This window comes from Chironomus tepperi, unplaced genomic scaffold (genome assembly GCF_022539635.2).
Source record: "Chironomus tepperi strain 1889 unplaced genomic scaffold, CSIRO-AGI_Ctep_v1 contig_128, whole genome shotgun sequence".
Taxonomy (NCBI): domain Eukaryota; kingdom Metazoa; phylum Arthropoda; class Insecta; order Diptera; family Chironomidae; genus Chironomus; species Chironomus tepperi.
In genome coordinates this window covers 501781-518759 of record NW_027226250.1, presented here as the reverse complement: position 1 = coordinate 518759, position 16979 = coordinate 501781, and the positions used below count along the sequence as shown (strand labels likewise).

Sequence of the window (16979 nt, the reverse complement as noted above, 5' to 3'; positions counted from 1 at the left end):
GAGCAACGAAGAAGAAAGAAAAAAAAAATAAAATGAAGATAAGCAGAAGAGAAGGAAAAAGAAATCAATCATTTTATCGGTCAAAAGAATGCAATTTTAATTTTCATGCGTTTCTTCAAGGCAAATCAAAAAAGAAACTGAAATCGTTTAATATTTAATATTGTATATATATTTATATATATTTTGGTGGTGGCGGTTCAATATGCATGGTAAGCTATTTATTTTGATCGTTTCTCATCAACAACATGATACATCAACGGCAATACAATATTACGAAATTTTTTTTGGCCTTTTCGACATTCGAGTACGAATGTCTGATGATTTGATTTTTGATATCGCATCGCCTAACACAAAATTCATTTCACAAGAACATATTTTTGTGTTTCTTGACTGCTTTTTTTGGGGCTAATTTTTTTGGGAGAAAAACTGTTGAGAAGTTTCTAGATTGACTTTATGTCGGGTTAATTGTTGGATTGATTGTTCTCTGGAATTGTCAAATTTGAGTGAGTTTTAGACCCATATCCCTTATTGTCATCATGAAGTAAACGTGCCTTGATAGCTCACTAAGCATGGTGTAGGTCACGAAATTTGGGTATTGAATTTGAACTTTTTCGAATTACATCACCGACCTTTAGATTTTTAAGTTTTAGATAGGCATTTTTAATGGTGAAAAATATTAATTAGTCAGTATAAAATGTTAGAGCTGATCATGAGTGATGCAGTTAGAATGTGAATAAAAACAAGAGCCGTAAATTCATCGTAGAAGCGATGGAATGGACCTTGATACGTTATAACTGATTGAATAATTGGAAGCTGAGGAGACAACGAGCATGCTCACTAAGTAAAGCATATTTTATTTTATTGATTGAGTATACTTTTGACCATGCTAATTTAAGCATAATTGTCAATTAGAGATAGATTTAATGAATTTTGTAAATCATGTTAAATTAATCTATAATTTTAGCCAGTTTGGTTTCTTCAGGATGCATGACTCATGATCAGATCTAATCTAAGAATTTGTCTAAGACCCCAGAAGACAAAGACACCGCTTTTAGGAACCGAGGTTGTATTTTTGTACAATGAAATCAAGTTCTTTGCCTGTTAGGGAGAATTTGTCGACCAAACTTGTCAAACTAGTCACCATCAGATTGAATCACCACCAAAAAATCCATTTCTTTCTAAAAATTCCTCAAAAATGTTTCTTACTTAATTCTTGAACATTGTTTCATTTCATTATGTGTGTGCTCTTTAATGATACATGTTTTGTAAATATCGCCAATAGGACTTTTTACGATGAAAATGAAAAATCGAAACGTTTTCTGAATAATAAATTTATTAAAATTAATACACATCAAGTAGAATAAAAAAAAAATGCAAATGTAATTTGAAACCGGTCAAATTATGGACATTGAAAATGCTTTTTTTGTGTGCAAAACATGAAATGGAGAATTAAAACCAGACGCTTTTGGCTCAATTTGATCAGATGCACTTCCCGTTTTAATACGCAGACTAATACTTATTTTTCATATTATACATAATTTTTTTTATGAATGCGATACGACAATGTTTCAAAATTAATTTGAATGACATTTGATATTATGCCACCGCCATTGAGAGACTGTATGCAGTGTAAAGAAGAATATTTATTGATGAAATGAATTTATGAATCAATGAATTAAATTGAATATTGCAAGGACTTCCATTTCAGTGGATGCTCTTCTTTATGAGCGCGATTTTCTACCATTTTTAAGGAAGATGCAGCTTAAGAGTCATTAAAATACTACATAAATTCAAATAGAGTATTACTTGATTTCTCATCACGAACACCTACCAGGACTAAAATGTACAACGACTGTTTTTCTGCAAAATAGGATTTATCCAACATATTCTACAAACCGATAGTTCATTCTAAGGTTCGGTTGAAACTGCAGCCATGCAAACAAAAATACAAGCCTGCACATCTATAATTCAGGAAATGAAGACCTGCAGTTCTTATTCGAATCCTAACTATATAACTGACTCCCATTTGGCAATTGACAACATCAAGTAAAATACTATTTCTATCGATAGCTTCTTTCCATGAGTAAGAGTAGTGTCTAAGTCAATCATTCATGTGATATGATCTCTTGCAATCAACTCTTGCCTCTAACAGACGATGAGGATACTCATCTAAATGAGCGTAATCATGGGTATTTTTGAGCATACTCAATTTTGTAAGCTTACTTATTAGCAAGCTCATAGTCTGTTTTTGCAATAAAAATACACTTATTAAGTAACGTACTTATTTACTTCGCTGGCAGTACAGATCTGCTGTGATCCATGGCCTCTCTCAATTGACATTTAAAACTGACTCTTATTTAGTAAAATCAGCCAATAAAACCTGAATTATTACACATTAACGATAATAATGATAATTTTAATTTTTTACTCACCAAAAAACAGCCATAATGGAATGACCAACATAATTTCACTTTTCATAAGCATAAGTTTTTACCTTGCCTTACCTCCTCATTCAGGTTGCTTTTATTATTTTATGACTTATAAGTAATATGATATGCAATCTTCCATTTGCAACAAGCAGCGTAGATGCGAATACTCAATCAACGTATTTTTTTTCTTCATCTTTACTGTATTATATCGTCCTCCTCACATGTCCTTTTTCTGTGAATGAGTTTTGAAATTTTTAATTATTTTCTTTTTGCTCTGTCTACCTCTGCTGATTTCATGGGACGATAAAAAATATTTTTAATAATATGGAAAAATTGCCTCGAAGTGAGAAATATTGTAGAAGATGATTGGAATGAAATTGGGGCTTGTCTGTAAATATGAACTAGACATGGCTATTAGTCTTGGATTGAATTTGAATAAGATTTTCGGGATCAATACCGGGATTTGGTACATTTCAATCTCGAGATTAGAATATCCTAGACCTAGACCTAAATCTAGACCAGATACCTTTGTCTGGGCCAGTGGTGGGCAATATTTTATTTTTCGCGGCATACCTTGATGACATTTATCTTGATTACAGTTCATGGGATTTCCAACAAAATTTGGCAAGTATACCGTGGCACACATATTATCCACTACTGTCTAGACATTCAAATTGATAGTTTCTATAAGAATTTGTTTTGTACATATTTTGATAATTTTAAAGGTTTAGGTCAGCATTAGGCAACCTGTGAGTAAAGGATCTCGATGCCGAGACTGAAACCGAGACTTTCCGGGTTGTCTTTATGTCGGTTTCGGACTCGACTTCGAGAATTTGTCGAGATCGAGATTTCGGGAAACCTCACAGGCTGTGGATGTGTCATTGCTCAAAAAGGTCGTCCAACACTGATTTAGACAAACAGCAAACCTAGATAAAGGATATGTCTACAATCTAAAAGCCTAGTTTTACCTAGACATTGCCAAAAGTTGTTGTTCTTCCAAATTCATTGCCTGTTATAAATCTTTACTTTTATCATGCCAATAAAACATTTTCGCAGCTGAATTAATATGCAGATTGGGATCAATATTCAAGTCAAGAACCATATGAAATTTAAAAATAATGAATATGCAAAAGCTACACGGCATAAAACACACATTCATATGCGAATCTCTCAATTTAAATTAAACGCACGCAACTTATTCATTGGAATCCTTCCATTTTGAGATAATATTCATTTTCATATTCATTTTCTTAGTGATTATTTCGTATTATGCAAATTCACTTCGGTTTTTTGATATGCTTAATTTTCAAAAATGAGTTTATGTTAATTTCCGGACGGAATTTTTGCGGCATAAAGAAATGAAAAAAAAAGGAGGAAAGAATAAGCAGCAAAGCATTTTATTTGATTTTGTTTGCCCATGTTCTTTGCTGAAAAGATGATTGATGACATTTCAAATAATGTGTGTATGTATGTTGAGTAAGAGTTGTGCGTGTTATTTTATTATTTTATTATTTCATTTTCTCTTTTAGGAACCAAAAATAAAAAAGTATCAGTAACTTTTTTAAGAGAACAAAAAATGAAATTTTTGAAACATATTCTTTTGATTGAAGAATAATTACATTAAATAATCATAAAAAGGGTTTTTGTGCTATTGCTACTGTTAGTTGTGCATGTGTCTAGTTTAGAGGTTCTTTTGAACGGGATGTGAAATTGGTAAATTGAGAGTTTACCCAGTCGAGTATACCAAGTGGAGCAAGCGCATGTTTTATTTGAACAGACTGCAGGCTGCGATTAGTCGATCGGTTGTCTAGTTATAAACTTCACATTTTTGAACATTTTCATGATGTATAAATTTTATAATTAGATACATCAACCAATAAGTCAACTAATTGAAGCCTATTCATTTCAGGTATAGATCATTCTTATATTCATGATAAGTAATTCCAATCAAATTCCTAATAGACAAAGAGGATGCTCTTGAGAGCCTGTTAGTTACTCTGCTCTTGAGAGCATGCTCTTTGCCTGTTAGGTAATATCAGGTTTTAAAGTTGAAGTTCCAAGCAAAACAAATGAAAAGGACTTTGTCATGGTTAAATTTACCAATATAACAGTATGGAAGCTTTACAGCCAAGTGGCTTTGAGATTCAAAACTAATCCAAGCGACTCGATTCGGCAAATCGAATTTTTAGTACAACATCGCGTCTTGCTGGTACCACGAGTACATAGTGGTGCCTTTGTGAATACGATGTACTGTTCGGGTAATACAAAGTAATGGAATAAACAAAAATTGAAAACATCTCAATTGTCAAATCCTAAATTCATGATAATTTTGACGATCGTTGTAATAATTACCTAACATTGGACTTAACCACACCCTTACTGTCTAATCTCCTTCCACATTAGAATCCCTAATCCCTCATATAGTTTTCACCACGTCATATTGAAATTTCTCTTCTTTTTTCTTTACAAATGTGATTAGAGTTGATTTAAAAAAAATTTTTTTTAATTCACAAAACTTTTTCTCTGGCAAATATTAAATCATGATGTATCACGAACATGAAATGGCAAATTTGCCTACATCACATAACAGAATGAGCACTCAATGGAAACAGTTACAGTGAAAAGGGGTGCAAAATATACAATTTGAGTGAATATCTTATGATATGATTTATTTATTTAGAAACAATCAATCATCAGAAAGAGATGGAATGTCGTGTTATCAGCAACAAACTTTTTTTTTTGTTCGTTTCTTGATGATGCAAGGAAAATTTTGAGATGAGATCCTTTTTTTGGGAAGCTAATTTTGAGGAAGGAAGAGCTGGTTGATGGGAGTTTTCTGTCAGACAGTCGAAATTGGTTATAGGATGTGTCTGAGATGTTGTGTATATACATTGATTTCTGTCTATAGCAGAGAAAGCAGAAATGTTATAGATACGGTGTAGATTCTGATTCGATCCTAGGGTGTGTCTAGTCGGAATCAAATGCTTTTCTCAATGATTATGCTGAACAACTCGATATTCTTCGTTTCTAATGACATTTTAACTTGCCAATTTAATTCACTAAATTGATATAATTCACTGCTTAAACCAGTGCTTGACAACCTTTTATTCTTCGTGACACACATTCGTAGTAAGCTTCAATCTAAACTACACATGACATATGGTTCATTGCATTTTTAAAGAAATTCGGTGTACATTATTCTGTCACCCTTGTGTGCCATCTCAATGTGTCACCCTAATATACCTAGTGTGTCACCTTAGTGTGTCACTTAGTGCATAACATTCAGTGTGTCACCTCAGTGTGTCATGTTAGTGTGTCACCCTAGTGTGCCACCTTAGTGTGTCATCCTATTGTGCCACATCAGTAGTCGGTTTGCCACTTATTGTGTCACTCTAGTGACAGCTGAGTGTGTCACCCTAGCCGCGGCACACAAGTTGTCCACCACTGCCTGAAACATTTCAAACTGAATCTTTTTTTTGTTCCACAATTTCTTTTTTATTGATTTGAATTAAATCCTTCCGAACGAGATTTCAACATGAATTGTGTCAAACTTTCTGAATGATGAATTGTAAAATAATGAAATTAAAATAGATTGCGATTGTTTTTAACAATTGCTAGATCAACCCTAACTAAAGTTACTCAACGGAACCCACGCATACACACGCGGCTACGCCAAAATGCCAGGAATATAAAAAAAAAATAATGAACGATTTTTTAATTTCTTTTCATTCCCATCCGCAGCAAATCAATCAAAAAGAAAGTCTTCGATAAGGAAAATTAAAAAGAAAAAAAGAATTTGCATAAGAATGGAATCAACTAATGAAGGTAGAAAAGGATTCTCGATATTCACTTTCCATTTTTTATCTTGTCAATTTTTTCTTTCTTTTCATAATTTCTTTTTCTGTTCCTTTCAGGGATGATTAATCCGATTCTAATTAATATTAATGACTTTCGTTTCCATAGTCCATAAATTGATCGATTGTTGTTGTTGTTTTCTATTCTTTTTTCAGCTTTGATTTTTCACTGCTCATTTAATGCATTGTTCTTTTATCGAAATGGACTTTAATTCTTTCAATTTATTTGTGAATTTTTTTTTTGAAGTGCGTGATATTTATGTAATTAGGTTGAGTGGTTTTTATTGACTTTTTGGTAGGATATTAGAGTAGAGAATAATTTTTAAATTTTAAAGGAACTGTCCTTTGGGTTAATTACTGCCACTCCTGTTATACAATGCAAACTGGCTAATGAGTTTTCTCGAGGAGCATAACGAAGTTGCTGGGGTACAATTCTTATATTATGAGGGAATATTTGAAAATTACGTAACGGTATAAATAGCATTTTTAGAATCCCTCTGTAACGCTTTGTGGCAAAATCGAATATTTGTGCGCTTCGAAACAAAATTGTAAGTTTCATCTCTCTCTCCTAAGCTTTACTCAATTTCCGAACGTTTTCTAATGGAGCTGTTCATTTATTACGTAAAGCTCTTCAAGGAGGAGGATTGAGATTTTGCTAACGCTTTGCAAATCTGCAAAAAGTTACTTGGCCTAGAGTATACCAATACAATTTACAAAACACTTAGCTACAATTTGTGTGTCGTGAATACATAAACCGAGTTATTGCGATGAGATGCAGCGAAAAAACAACCGAATTCGACTTGACTTTAAGACCGAGCCCGGGCCGTTAGAGTCATTAGACCGACACTTTAACCACAACGTCACTGCTGGTTTTTCGCTGACTTTTTTTTGACCCAATTTTATTATTTTTTCTAAAAAGTGGGGGGAGGGGATTGATTCCAACACTGACCCCTGCCTGCATATTGTACATCTTGCATAGACAAACATGCCATTTTAGCCAAAACTATACTAAATTAAAATGCTTTGAAAAAATTACAAACAGAATTGAATCTCTATCATAACTGGCACAATCGATTATCCTCCAACTCTATAATCCGGTGTATAAATTCTATTACGAACTTCATTAAATCCTCAATTTTAAATCAAACACTAAAACACCATATGAAGATACACAATCAACAGTCGGTAAAGATAATTTTATCAAAAAAACATAAGTAATAAAAGTAAAACAATGGATCGTGTGTAACATAAGTAACAAAAATGTAATTAAATCTCTAAAAATGAACAGAACAGCAAACAACAAAAAGGAAGAAGGAAGAAGAATTTTTATTACATTTTATTACTTCTCCTTTTATTTAATCTTATTTCCATTATATATGTTTCATTGGTTTCACTATTATCTATGTTTCTTTATCTATTAATTTAAATCGACACAATTTTCCATTTGGAAAACAAAACAATGCGGGAGGATGATGAGAAGAAGACGAGGGTCGGGGAGGAGAGAATAGAGCGATGTAAGGCAAAATTTTAAATAAATTTCTTTCTATTCTTCTTTTTATTATTATTTGTGTATTTTATATTCCATTGTATATTCTATATTACGTATGCAAATATGTGTAATTAAATTTCAATGTTTTCTGTTCTGCTGCTAAGGTTATCTTGATATGTTGATATGTTAAGACATCCTCAACCTTTCTTTCTATTTTGTTATTAGTGAGTTTTGTTGGTAGAACAAGGAGTTGCATGCTTGCATTTTGTCTTGTTAAGAACTATACATTTAGAGCCAATGCCTCGAAACTCTAAGATGTATTCACAAATATTCCAAAATTTGTATGAAATTTTCTCTTTATTCCGGAGAATTTGTATGGAGCATAGTTTGGTATACTTGATCTTTGTCCTTTTTCAAATCAGATTAACTGGAAACACGGTGTAAGATCTCTCTTTGTAGACTCAAGGGACCGATTTTGTTTGTACGGTACGGTATAAGTACACCATTGGTACGACATGGTGGTACATTGAAACAGGAGCACTGCTGTCTTGCACTATTGATGCATCAGTACCGTTCCTTCTAGGAATTCCAGAATTACCCGTTCCCGTGAAATTTCGGGAATCCGTGAGGACTAATAAATTCATTCATTCATCCCCGAGAAAAATTCCGTTTTTGGAAACCCTACTTCCTTTATACTACTATCCCGCACTACTTTACCACCGGAGATATCGGCCGCAAAACTAAGAGACCAGAGGTGCAATAACCATTTTTTGAAGTTCTTATATCCTTGAATCTTATCTATCTTCAGAAGCCTAAGTATTCAAATTTCAGGTAAATGTATCTGCATGTTGATAGTGAGAATCGAACCTAGGAGTTCAAATTCACATTCTAACTTATAACCTACACCAACCCATTTGATCTATCAAGGTTCATTACCTCCTTATTCATTTCCTACATCAATGCTTCTTCAATTCTATTTAACATCTTCAAATAATACCTAACTTGTTATATCTTCTTACATTAAATCTACTTCACATGAATATGCATAAATAATAACATTAATATTAACATTTTCAAATCCTTTTTCACTTAAACACATTTTAAAATCAGAATTAAAATTTTTCTTCATTTATATACAATTATGAGGAATAAAGAAAGAAAAATTAAAATTATGGAATGAGTTTCATAATAATAAGAAGAAAAGTCGTGAATGAGTTGTAAGTAAAGGAAAAATAAAAGTTTCATGCTGTGTATGGAATGATCTTAAAAATAACATGAAGTGAACGGCAAAAAAAATTTTTTTGATTTTAAATCAAAATTAAATCTAGAACAAGAACCTCACCCTACAAAATAATATTGAGCAGCATGAATGAAAATTGGATAGGGTGAAGGAACTGTCGAAGAAATTAAAACATTCGTAATAAGAAAAAAGGGAACGAAAATGTAAGGAATTGTGGGTGGGGAGAGGAAAGAGTCTTTTAATGGGGTTAATTTTAAATGAAAGACGAAATGAAAGAATGATTATGTTCTTTTTATGCTCCTTCCACAACTTTTTCTTGTTGTTGTTGTAACATTTTACAATTTCTGCTGTTATTATGTTGTTGATGGTTCGCTGCTGTGTGTAAAATCACAATAATCACGGCATAAAATAAGCAAATTTATATATTTAAATACAACAGTAGAAACAGAAAGGAGAATGAGTGAGCAACAATATTCTTAATTTGTGCCTTTCTTGGAGAATCCAGTGTTGTTATTCAGACATGGATAGGGAAGATGAAGATTCTGAACCCTAACAGGCAAAGAGACTGCTTTTAGATGCCGATGTGGTATTTTTGTACCTTGAAACCATGCTTTTTGCCAGTTAGAGGAACAGACAAGGAGCATGAGAGTGCTCACAAAATTGAACATGCTAGATTATTATGATTGAGCATACTCATGAATCATGACCACGCTCATTTAGGTGTTTCTTTAGGAATTCTAGTTATTTTACTAAAATTATGGTAAAATGGTCCATAATGGTTCATGATAAGTGTACCACTATATTTGATAATTACTGGTCTAATTCTAGATAATGTGGTAGCTGGAGTGTTTAACCATATCTGTTAACAGTATATCTTATTCATCATATAGTAATGAATTCGCACAATGGACATGATATTTCAGATAATTGAATTTGGTATTCATAAAAGAGGTTTATTTTAGCCTTAAAAACTGCATGGCGGAGCTTTCTTCACTTTTGTCGCTCGGCTTACATTCTCCAAAATCGAATCTATACCTAGCTATAAACCCAAATAATTCCAACCTACCCTGCTTATTTCCATCTCTTTTCACGCTTTCTTGTTGACTGAGGGAAATGAAAATGTTTTGATTTTCCTGTTTCATGGTTTTCAAGTGGAAAATTTGCTGTGTGAATGTTAAGTAAGTGATTTTTCACAACAATAATTTCTTTGCGATTTTCGACCCTCTTTTTTTGTTAATGCCAATAATTTTTTTACCTTTCAATTCTTTCCACTTGCACACATTTCTTGTGCTTTATGTCAATAAGTCATTTCATTCAATTTAACAATGAATCAATAAAGAAACAATTTATGCAATTGCATACATGCATTGCATGTCTTGCATTGAATTATAATTGTTTCAAATAATACAAAAGAATGGTAAAAAGAAAGGAGTTAAAAGTGCGTAGGAAAAAGGCATAAATGCGAACACACATGACACGGAAATGAGTGAAATGTGTGCACTAGCGAAATGTTATATTAGCAAGGCTGTGAATATTGCTGTTATTGCTGACTGGCTGGATTTTGTAAGGTGAAATATGCGCTGTAATTCCCCATAAACGACTGTTATTGCCAAGATTTTCTGTCAATTCTTTTCATTATATAAAACAATGTTAATAAAAGTTTAATACTCAATGCCTTACAATAATGATTTGATTTCCTGTAAAATGCAAACAATGTATCTATAAAAAAGGAATGAAAATAATAATTTGAAGCAATTAAAAGTTGTATGTGGGATGCATGAGTTGAATTTTCTTTGACTCTGAGAATTTGATTGAACTCAGAATTTGAAGTTACCGGTGATTGAGTATTGATATGAAATATGATAATATTCATGGATATTACTTGCTTATTTCATTGGATAGAGCGCAAGTGGACCCATTGCCAATCAAAGAGAACATATAAAGCTCGCTCTATCCTTCAAGAATTTTTGTCAGTTCGGAAGGCTAGCGTCATTTTCTACACATCCAATCCAGGAATTCTTTGGTTTTCCTCGAGATCTCTTGCCGTCCACATAGTCCGATACTGTCACCCTACATATATACTTAATATTGGATAATATTATGAGCGAAACAAATGACTAAGGTTGGAATAAGCCTGTCATATGGATGCAAATAACCTTGTTATAAGGCCTGCAATAGATTTAGATGGAAACCCTTTTGTGTTAACTTATGCTTGGAGCATGGTTCGAGAAAGTAAGTAAGTAAGCATTAATGTACCAGAAGCGTAGTCAGGGGGAATCTGGAAGTCAAAATCAGGGATTTAAGTATAATTGTTCGAACTCACACATTGAAATCTTCTCACTACGGCAACGAGGCAGCTGTACACATATGGCAAAATCTTACAAATTTTGAAACCCTAAAAATTGAGAATTTTTTCCAAAATGGGAGAGAGGGATCGACTCCCAAACAATCCCCCTTCCCTGAATACATCCCTGATATGTGCCGATCGGGTTAATTCCAAGAACCAAGAATCAACTAAGACAAACGATGATTATACCAAAAAATTTGTATATGCTTGATATCCTTAGCATAATTGTTGTTGAAATGGCTAATTAAGCTCAAATTTGGTTGTTAAAATAAAACAAGAATCTTCAAAATTTATCTTCGAGCAAATTACAAATTTACTTTGGTGACTCTGAAAACGACAAAAACTTTTTGGAAAGATAATTGAAAAATCATTAAATATTTTAAGTAATTCTTTCTACATTTTATTCATCATATTTTCTTTTTTGTTGTGCTCAGTAAAGATGAAAAGTTTCTTTTCTTCATGTTTAAATAGCTTCAATAATTTTTTTAATAATAAAAGAGTTAATTTACTATAATTATTTACATTAAGTACTTTTTTTTTCATTTAAATTGGTTACAATGAACTTAAAGAAATTGAGGAAGAAAAAAAGCCAAAAAGTTTACATTAAACATTTGAGTCTCTTTTTTCAACTCATATTCTTACTGCTTTTAACTTTTATTTCATTACGACATTTATGGCATAAGAGATTTTCATTCATTAAATAATTTTCTTTAATTCTGTTTTTTTTTTTCTTTTGTTTTTCAGAAATGCGAACTGATTGCATTTAATTTATAATTTACATTAGTTTTTTTACTCTATAATTAGGTATATGTTTTATGTCCTTATAAAAAAATAATAAATTTTCTCATTTTTTCGACGAAACAATTTTGTTTCTTATTAAATTTTCATTCAAGGTTGAGTTGTTAGGTAAAGTATTGATTGGCATAATGGTTTTTGAATTGTTGAACTGATCAAATATGTTCAATATTGATTAAAAATGATCGAAAATGTTCAAAATTGATCAAAACTTGTTCAAAAATGTTAAAAAATTGTTCAAAAATGATCAAAATCAAAAATCAAAAATGTTTAAAATTGACAAAAATGTTCAAAATTTAAAATGCAATTTATTAGTTCATATGAAACCTCATCATTTCAATTGCTATTTATTAGTTCCTAACTCAATACTTTAACTAACAATCTCAATACCATTATTTTTTAGCATACTTAGAGAGTAAAAGTAAAAGAAATTTAAGCTAACTAAATTTTTTTAATAAATTTAAAACTAATGAAAAAAAAAATTCATAAATTGTTAATTTGCACGCTTTTGTTTTTGCTTAAAGACTGACATACATACACAGTACAAAAAAAAATTGGTTACTCTTTGAGTTTTTAATAAATTAACTAAATAAATTTTGTGATTAATTTGCTTTCTTTTCATAGAGAGAGATTAACTTTTATGCCTAACCAAAGAAATTCGTTTTTAATACCATCGAAATACTTTTAATTACTTTTTTTTTGTTCAAAATTAATTTTGTTTTTAAATTTACTATGCACATTTTTTTAGAGATTGAAACTATAATGTAATTGATGTGTTTCCCAGGGGTTAATTTCATCGATATCTGTATGATACGGAAGAGTATAGAGTCACCATTTAAACATTTGATACTAAACTCTTCAATGTTGTGGTATACCTAAGAGGCCTGGAGAAATTGACCCTCAAGCCTATTTCAGAGCAGCGTTTCAAAAGTCTTGGTTTCGACTAATTTTCGAGATGAAATTACAAGGGAATTATTCTAAACGCATCCATTTGGACCCTGTGTTACTTCATCCCTAAAAGACAATCTCGAACAGGACAACGTGTTCACTAGGTCGCTGTTTTAGCGGCAAAACTTAAAGTTGCCCTGACGACATTGTGACGGCAGATCTCGACCCATTTTTAGGGTGAGAAATGTGGTTCACTACATTGTGTCATTCGAAAATGAGAATACTCACTTAAATGAGCGAGCTCATGAGTATACTCAATCAATATAATTGAACATGCTCTATTTTACGAGCTCATTCATGAACATGCGATTGTCTGTTCTAGTGTTTGGATTGTCCAAGTTTGGATTAATCACCATTTTCTCCTCCACCGTCTACTAAAGGTTCCCGAAGTCTCGGTTTCGACAAATTCTCGAGACTGAGAAGGAGACCGAGACTACCCGGGACGGTCTTGATCTCGGCATCGAGAACCCTTACCTCCAACGTCACTAATTTCAATCTCTTTGTTAAAATTCAAAAATAACAAAAATTCTGTCCATGTTGAAGCATGTAAAACTAAATATAAGCTAATCTTGTCTACACTTTGATTCATTTCTATTAACATTTCTTTAAATTTAAATTATTTTCATCCTATATTTCATAAATTTTTGTGTTATTTTTTAAAAGTAGATTAAAAGCTTATTTAATAGGTAATTAATTTAAATAAATTTTTTACTTAATACACTAAATTGTTAATGTTTGATGATGAATGTTGATCACATCTAAGTGGCATATAATGTTGAATTTTTATAATAATTTGAACGCTCTTGAAGTGAGCCTTTAACATCATTTTCGCTCGCCTGTCGATTCTTTCTCTCCAGTTCCATTTCTTGTGCGAGGGATTCTGTAATGATATGAAAGAAAAGGCAGAATGAATAAAATGAAAAAAATCCGCACAAATGTTATGTTGTTTAATATGCAAAGTGAGTTGTAATGTCATCAGAAAAAAAAAATCCATTTGTGTCACACAATAACATATTTCTCATTCTTTATGGCAATTTCTTAACCTCCAACCATCAATTCATATACAAATTCATGTCGTGCATACAGCAACAACCCACCCATAATGACAATGAAAAAATAAAATATAAATTTCTTGCAGTCTCATTCAGCATGTTTTGCCAATATGAAAATGATGACAAAGTCATCACACTTAAACATTCATTTTTATCGATTTAACTTATGGAATATCAACGTCACATAACAACAATTTCGCGTCTTCATAAATCCAATAATCGACGCTCTTATTTCATACACCCTCTCACCCTCTTGATTCTTGTTTTATTTCTGGTGGATGTACTTTTTTTTCAAAAGGAAAATAAGAAAAGTTTTTTTGTTGTTCCTTCATTCAATTCATTGGCAGAGAAAATATGAAGATGAGAAATAATGTTTTAAGATGCAGAAGAAGTTGAAAAGTTAGAAAATTATTTAAAGGTTATAAAGCGCATTTGGAGTATTATTTAATTCTCAATTTATGCCCTGCGACACACTACTGTGTTGCGACACCATCTCAGATTTGTTGCGACATTATCTCAGACTTGTTGCGACACCATCTCAGATATACCGCAACACCTTTTCAGACTTGTTGCGACACCATTTTAGATATGTCGCGACACCGTCTCAGATATGTTGCGACACTTTCTCAGGTATGTTGTTACACCATCTCAGGAATGTCCCGAAACCATCTCAGATATGTCTCGACACCATAACAAGTCTGTTGCGACAACATCACAGGTATGTCGCGACACCATCTTAGGTATGTCGCGACACCATCTCAGGTATGTTGTGACACCATCTCAATTATGTCGCGGCACCATCTCAGGTATGTCGCGACACCATCTCAGGTATGTCGTGACACTTTCTCAGTTACGTCGCGTGAGGTTTATCAACACTCAGAACCTGAACAGACATACAGAAACCATACTCATAACTAGAAATCATGCAAAATTGTCAACTCGGGATGTTCCCTTAAGTCACCAAAAAGTGAACAAATTTCCACATTTCGATCATCAAAAATTGCAAAACAAATTATTTCTCATCTTCCTTTATCTTGCTGAATTTTAATTTTTAATATTTTCGATTCGTTTAGAATTTAAGAGCCGTATAATGCATTTCAAATGGAAAAAGATATAATTCGCTTTCTTTTCTTATTTAATATCCTCATCCTTAAATTTTCACGGTATTACGGAGAAGGCAAAAAGGAAGGAGAAGAAAAAAATGAAATGCTTTTTTATACATTATAACGATAATCCAATTTTATCCTGTTTTTTTATTTTCTTTCTTTATTCATCGCGAGAGAGAGTAAAGAATAGGAAAAAAATTGCCAGTTGAGTGAAATGCGTGTGGTAGGAGGTTGGAAAAATATTCAAATGGCTGTAAGGAAGAAGTCGAAATAAATACACACAACGGTAGTAGAAGAAAGGATTTTTTTTCCATCATCATATTTTTGCGTTATCATGATAATTTTTTTTCAGTTCTGTTGTTGCTTTTTTTTATTTACTTTTTGGCGAGAGAGGAATGAGAACCCTGAAGGTTGATTCTTTCTCCTTTCTTTCTTTTTTTTATTGTATCAGTGAATACGATCGGAAAATATATATTTATCCTGCATACTGAAGCGTATATGAACATGAATTTTTGAACGTTTTGTACTCATTGTCTGTGGGGTTGTCTTCCTTAAATGCACTTTTACATCAATTGTGATGTTGGTTTTGAAAATATTTTGAAATAATCAACATCGTAAGTAGCGAATAGAAAATTGATGCGTATTGGTGGGTAACAGGAGTGAAGCCAGGTATCTTTTTGTCTTGGAATCCCTAATAAATAAGAGGATATTGTCTAAAAAGGAACTTTTGGGGTTTTATTGTCAGGACATGTATATGTCTGTGTATCTTAATATCTATGATCCGAAATGTAGAATTGTTTCTAATTTCTTCTTCTTTGTTGGCTATACAGATCAATTATGATTCATTGTCTTTCTTAGTTTGCGTCTGTAGCTGGCTTTATCGCTGACTACCGCTTGACAATTACCGATGCTAATTAAATCATAGAAAATCTGATTGTCTGAAATTCGGGGTTTTTGGGGTTTTAATTGTCCAGGACATATGATTTAAGGTTTTGAGGTAGCCTTATGAAAGATGCTTATTGTCAATGACTGTGCTTTCATGGCACACAAAAACCACTCTTAATAAACTTGATTCCCGATCCCCCTCTTCAATGTAGAATTGTTTCTCCATTTCTTCTTCTTTGCATGATTCACACCGCCGTGTGATAGATCAGTTTTTTGGATTTTGCACAATGGCAAGTTTTGTTCTATCGCAAAAAGTTTGTGCCTGAAATCCTCACCATAATCAAAAACCAGATTTGAAATTGGATAAGTTGCTGAGAAAATGCTTTCTGTAAGCAAGCAAACAAACAAACAAGCAAACAAACAAACAAGCAAACAAACAAACAAGTTAATCCAAGAAATCTCAATAACGAGACTCGTAGGGACTCTAGTTTTTTGCAATCTACTCGAAGAGCTGATTAGATTTTGGGCATGGCAGGAACAGCCGTTGCCAAATGCATCGAAGCTAATTTTGCCATTCATCATTTGGCCAATTAAAAATCTGACGCAGAACCGACAGGACTCTGAAACATTTGGTACTTGATCAAACATTTGATTCTTTTCAAGATTGATCCCTCAAACATTTGCCTGTGCGAGATTCTTTCAAAATTCGCCAAGTATGGCCTATCCGCTGGATCATGCCAGAGCCTAATTGTAAGACCCCGCTAAAGTTTCAGTATTGTAACGCTGGAGCCTGATCTCAAACATTCGAGTTCATCCTCAAACATTTGCCAAGCG

At 32.5% G+C, this 16979-nt stretch overlaps 1 protein-coding gene across 3 annotated transcripts in view; it reads right to left on the bottom strand.

The window, feature by feature from the left end:
* Positions 1 to 13565: 13565 nt before the first annotated feature.
* dac (dachshund family transcription factor) overlaps positions 13566 to 16979 on the bottom strand; it is an 82696-nt gene continuing 79282 nt past the window's right edge. For all 3 annotated transcript variants that reach the window (XM_070636467.1, XM_070636468.1, XM_070636469.1), the window contains one exon: positions 13566 to 13982. In XM_070636467.1, the coding sequence (XP_070492568.1) occupies positions 13861 to 13982 (122 nt within the window). In that variant the 3' untranslated portion in view covers positions 13566 to 13860. The remainder of the gene's footprint in view (positions 13983 to 16979) is intronic.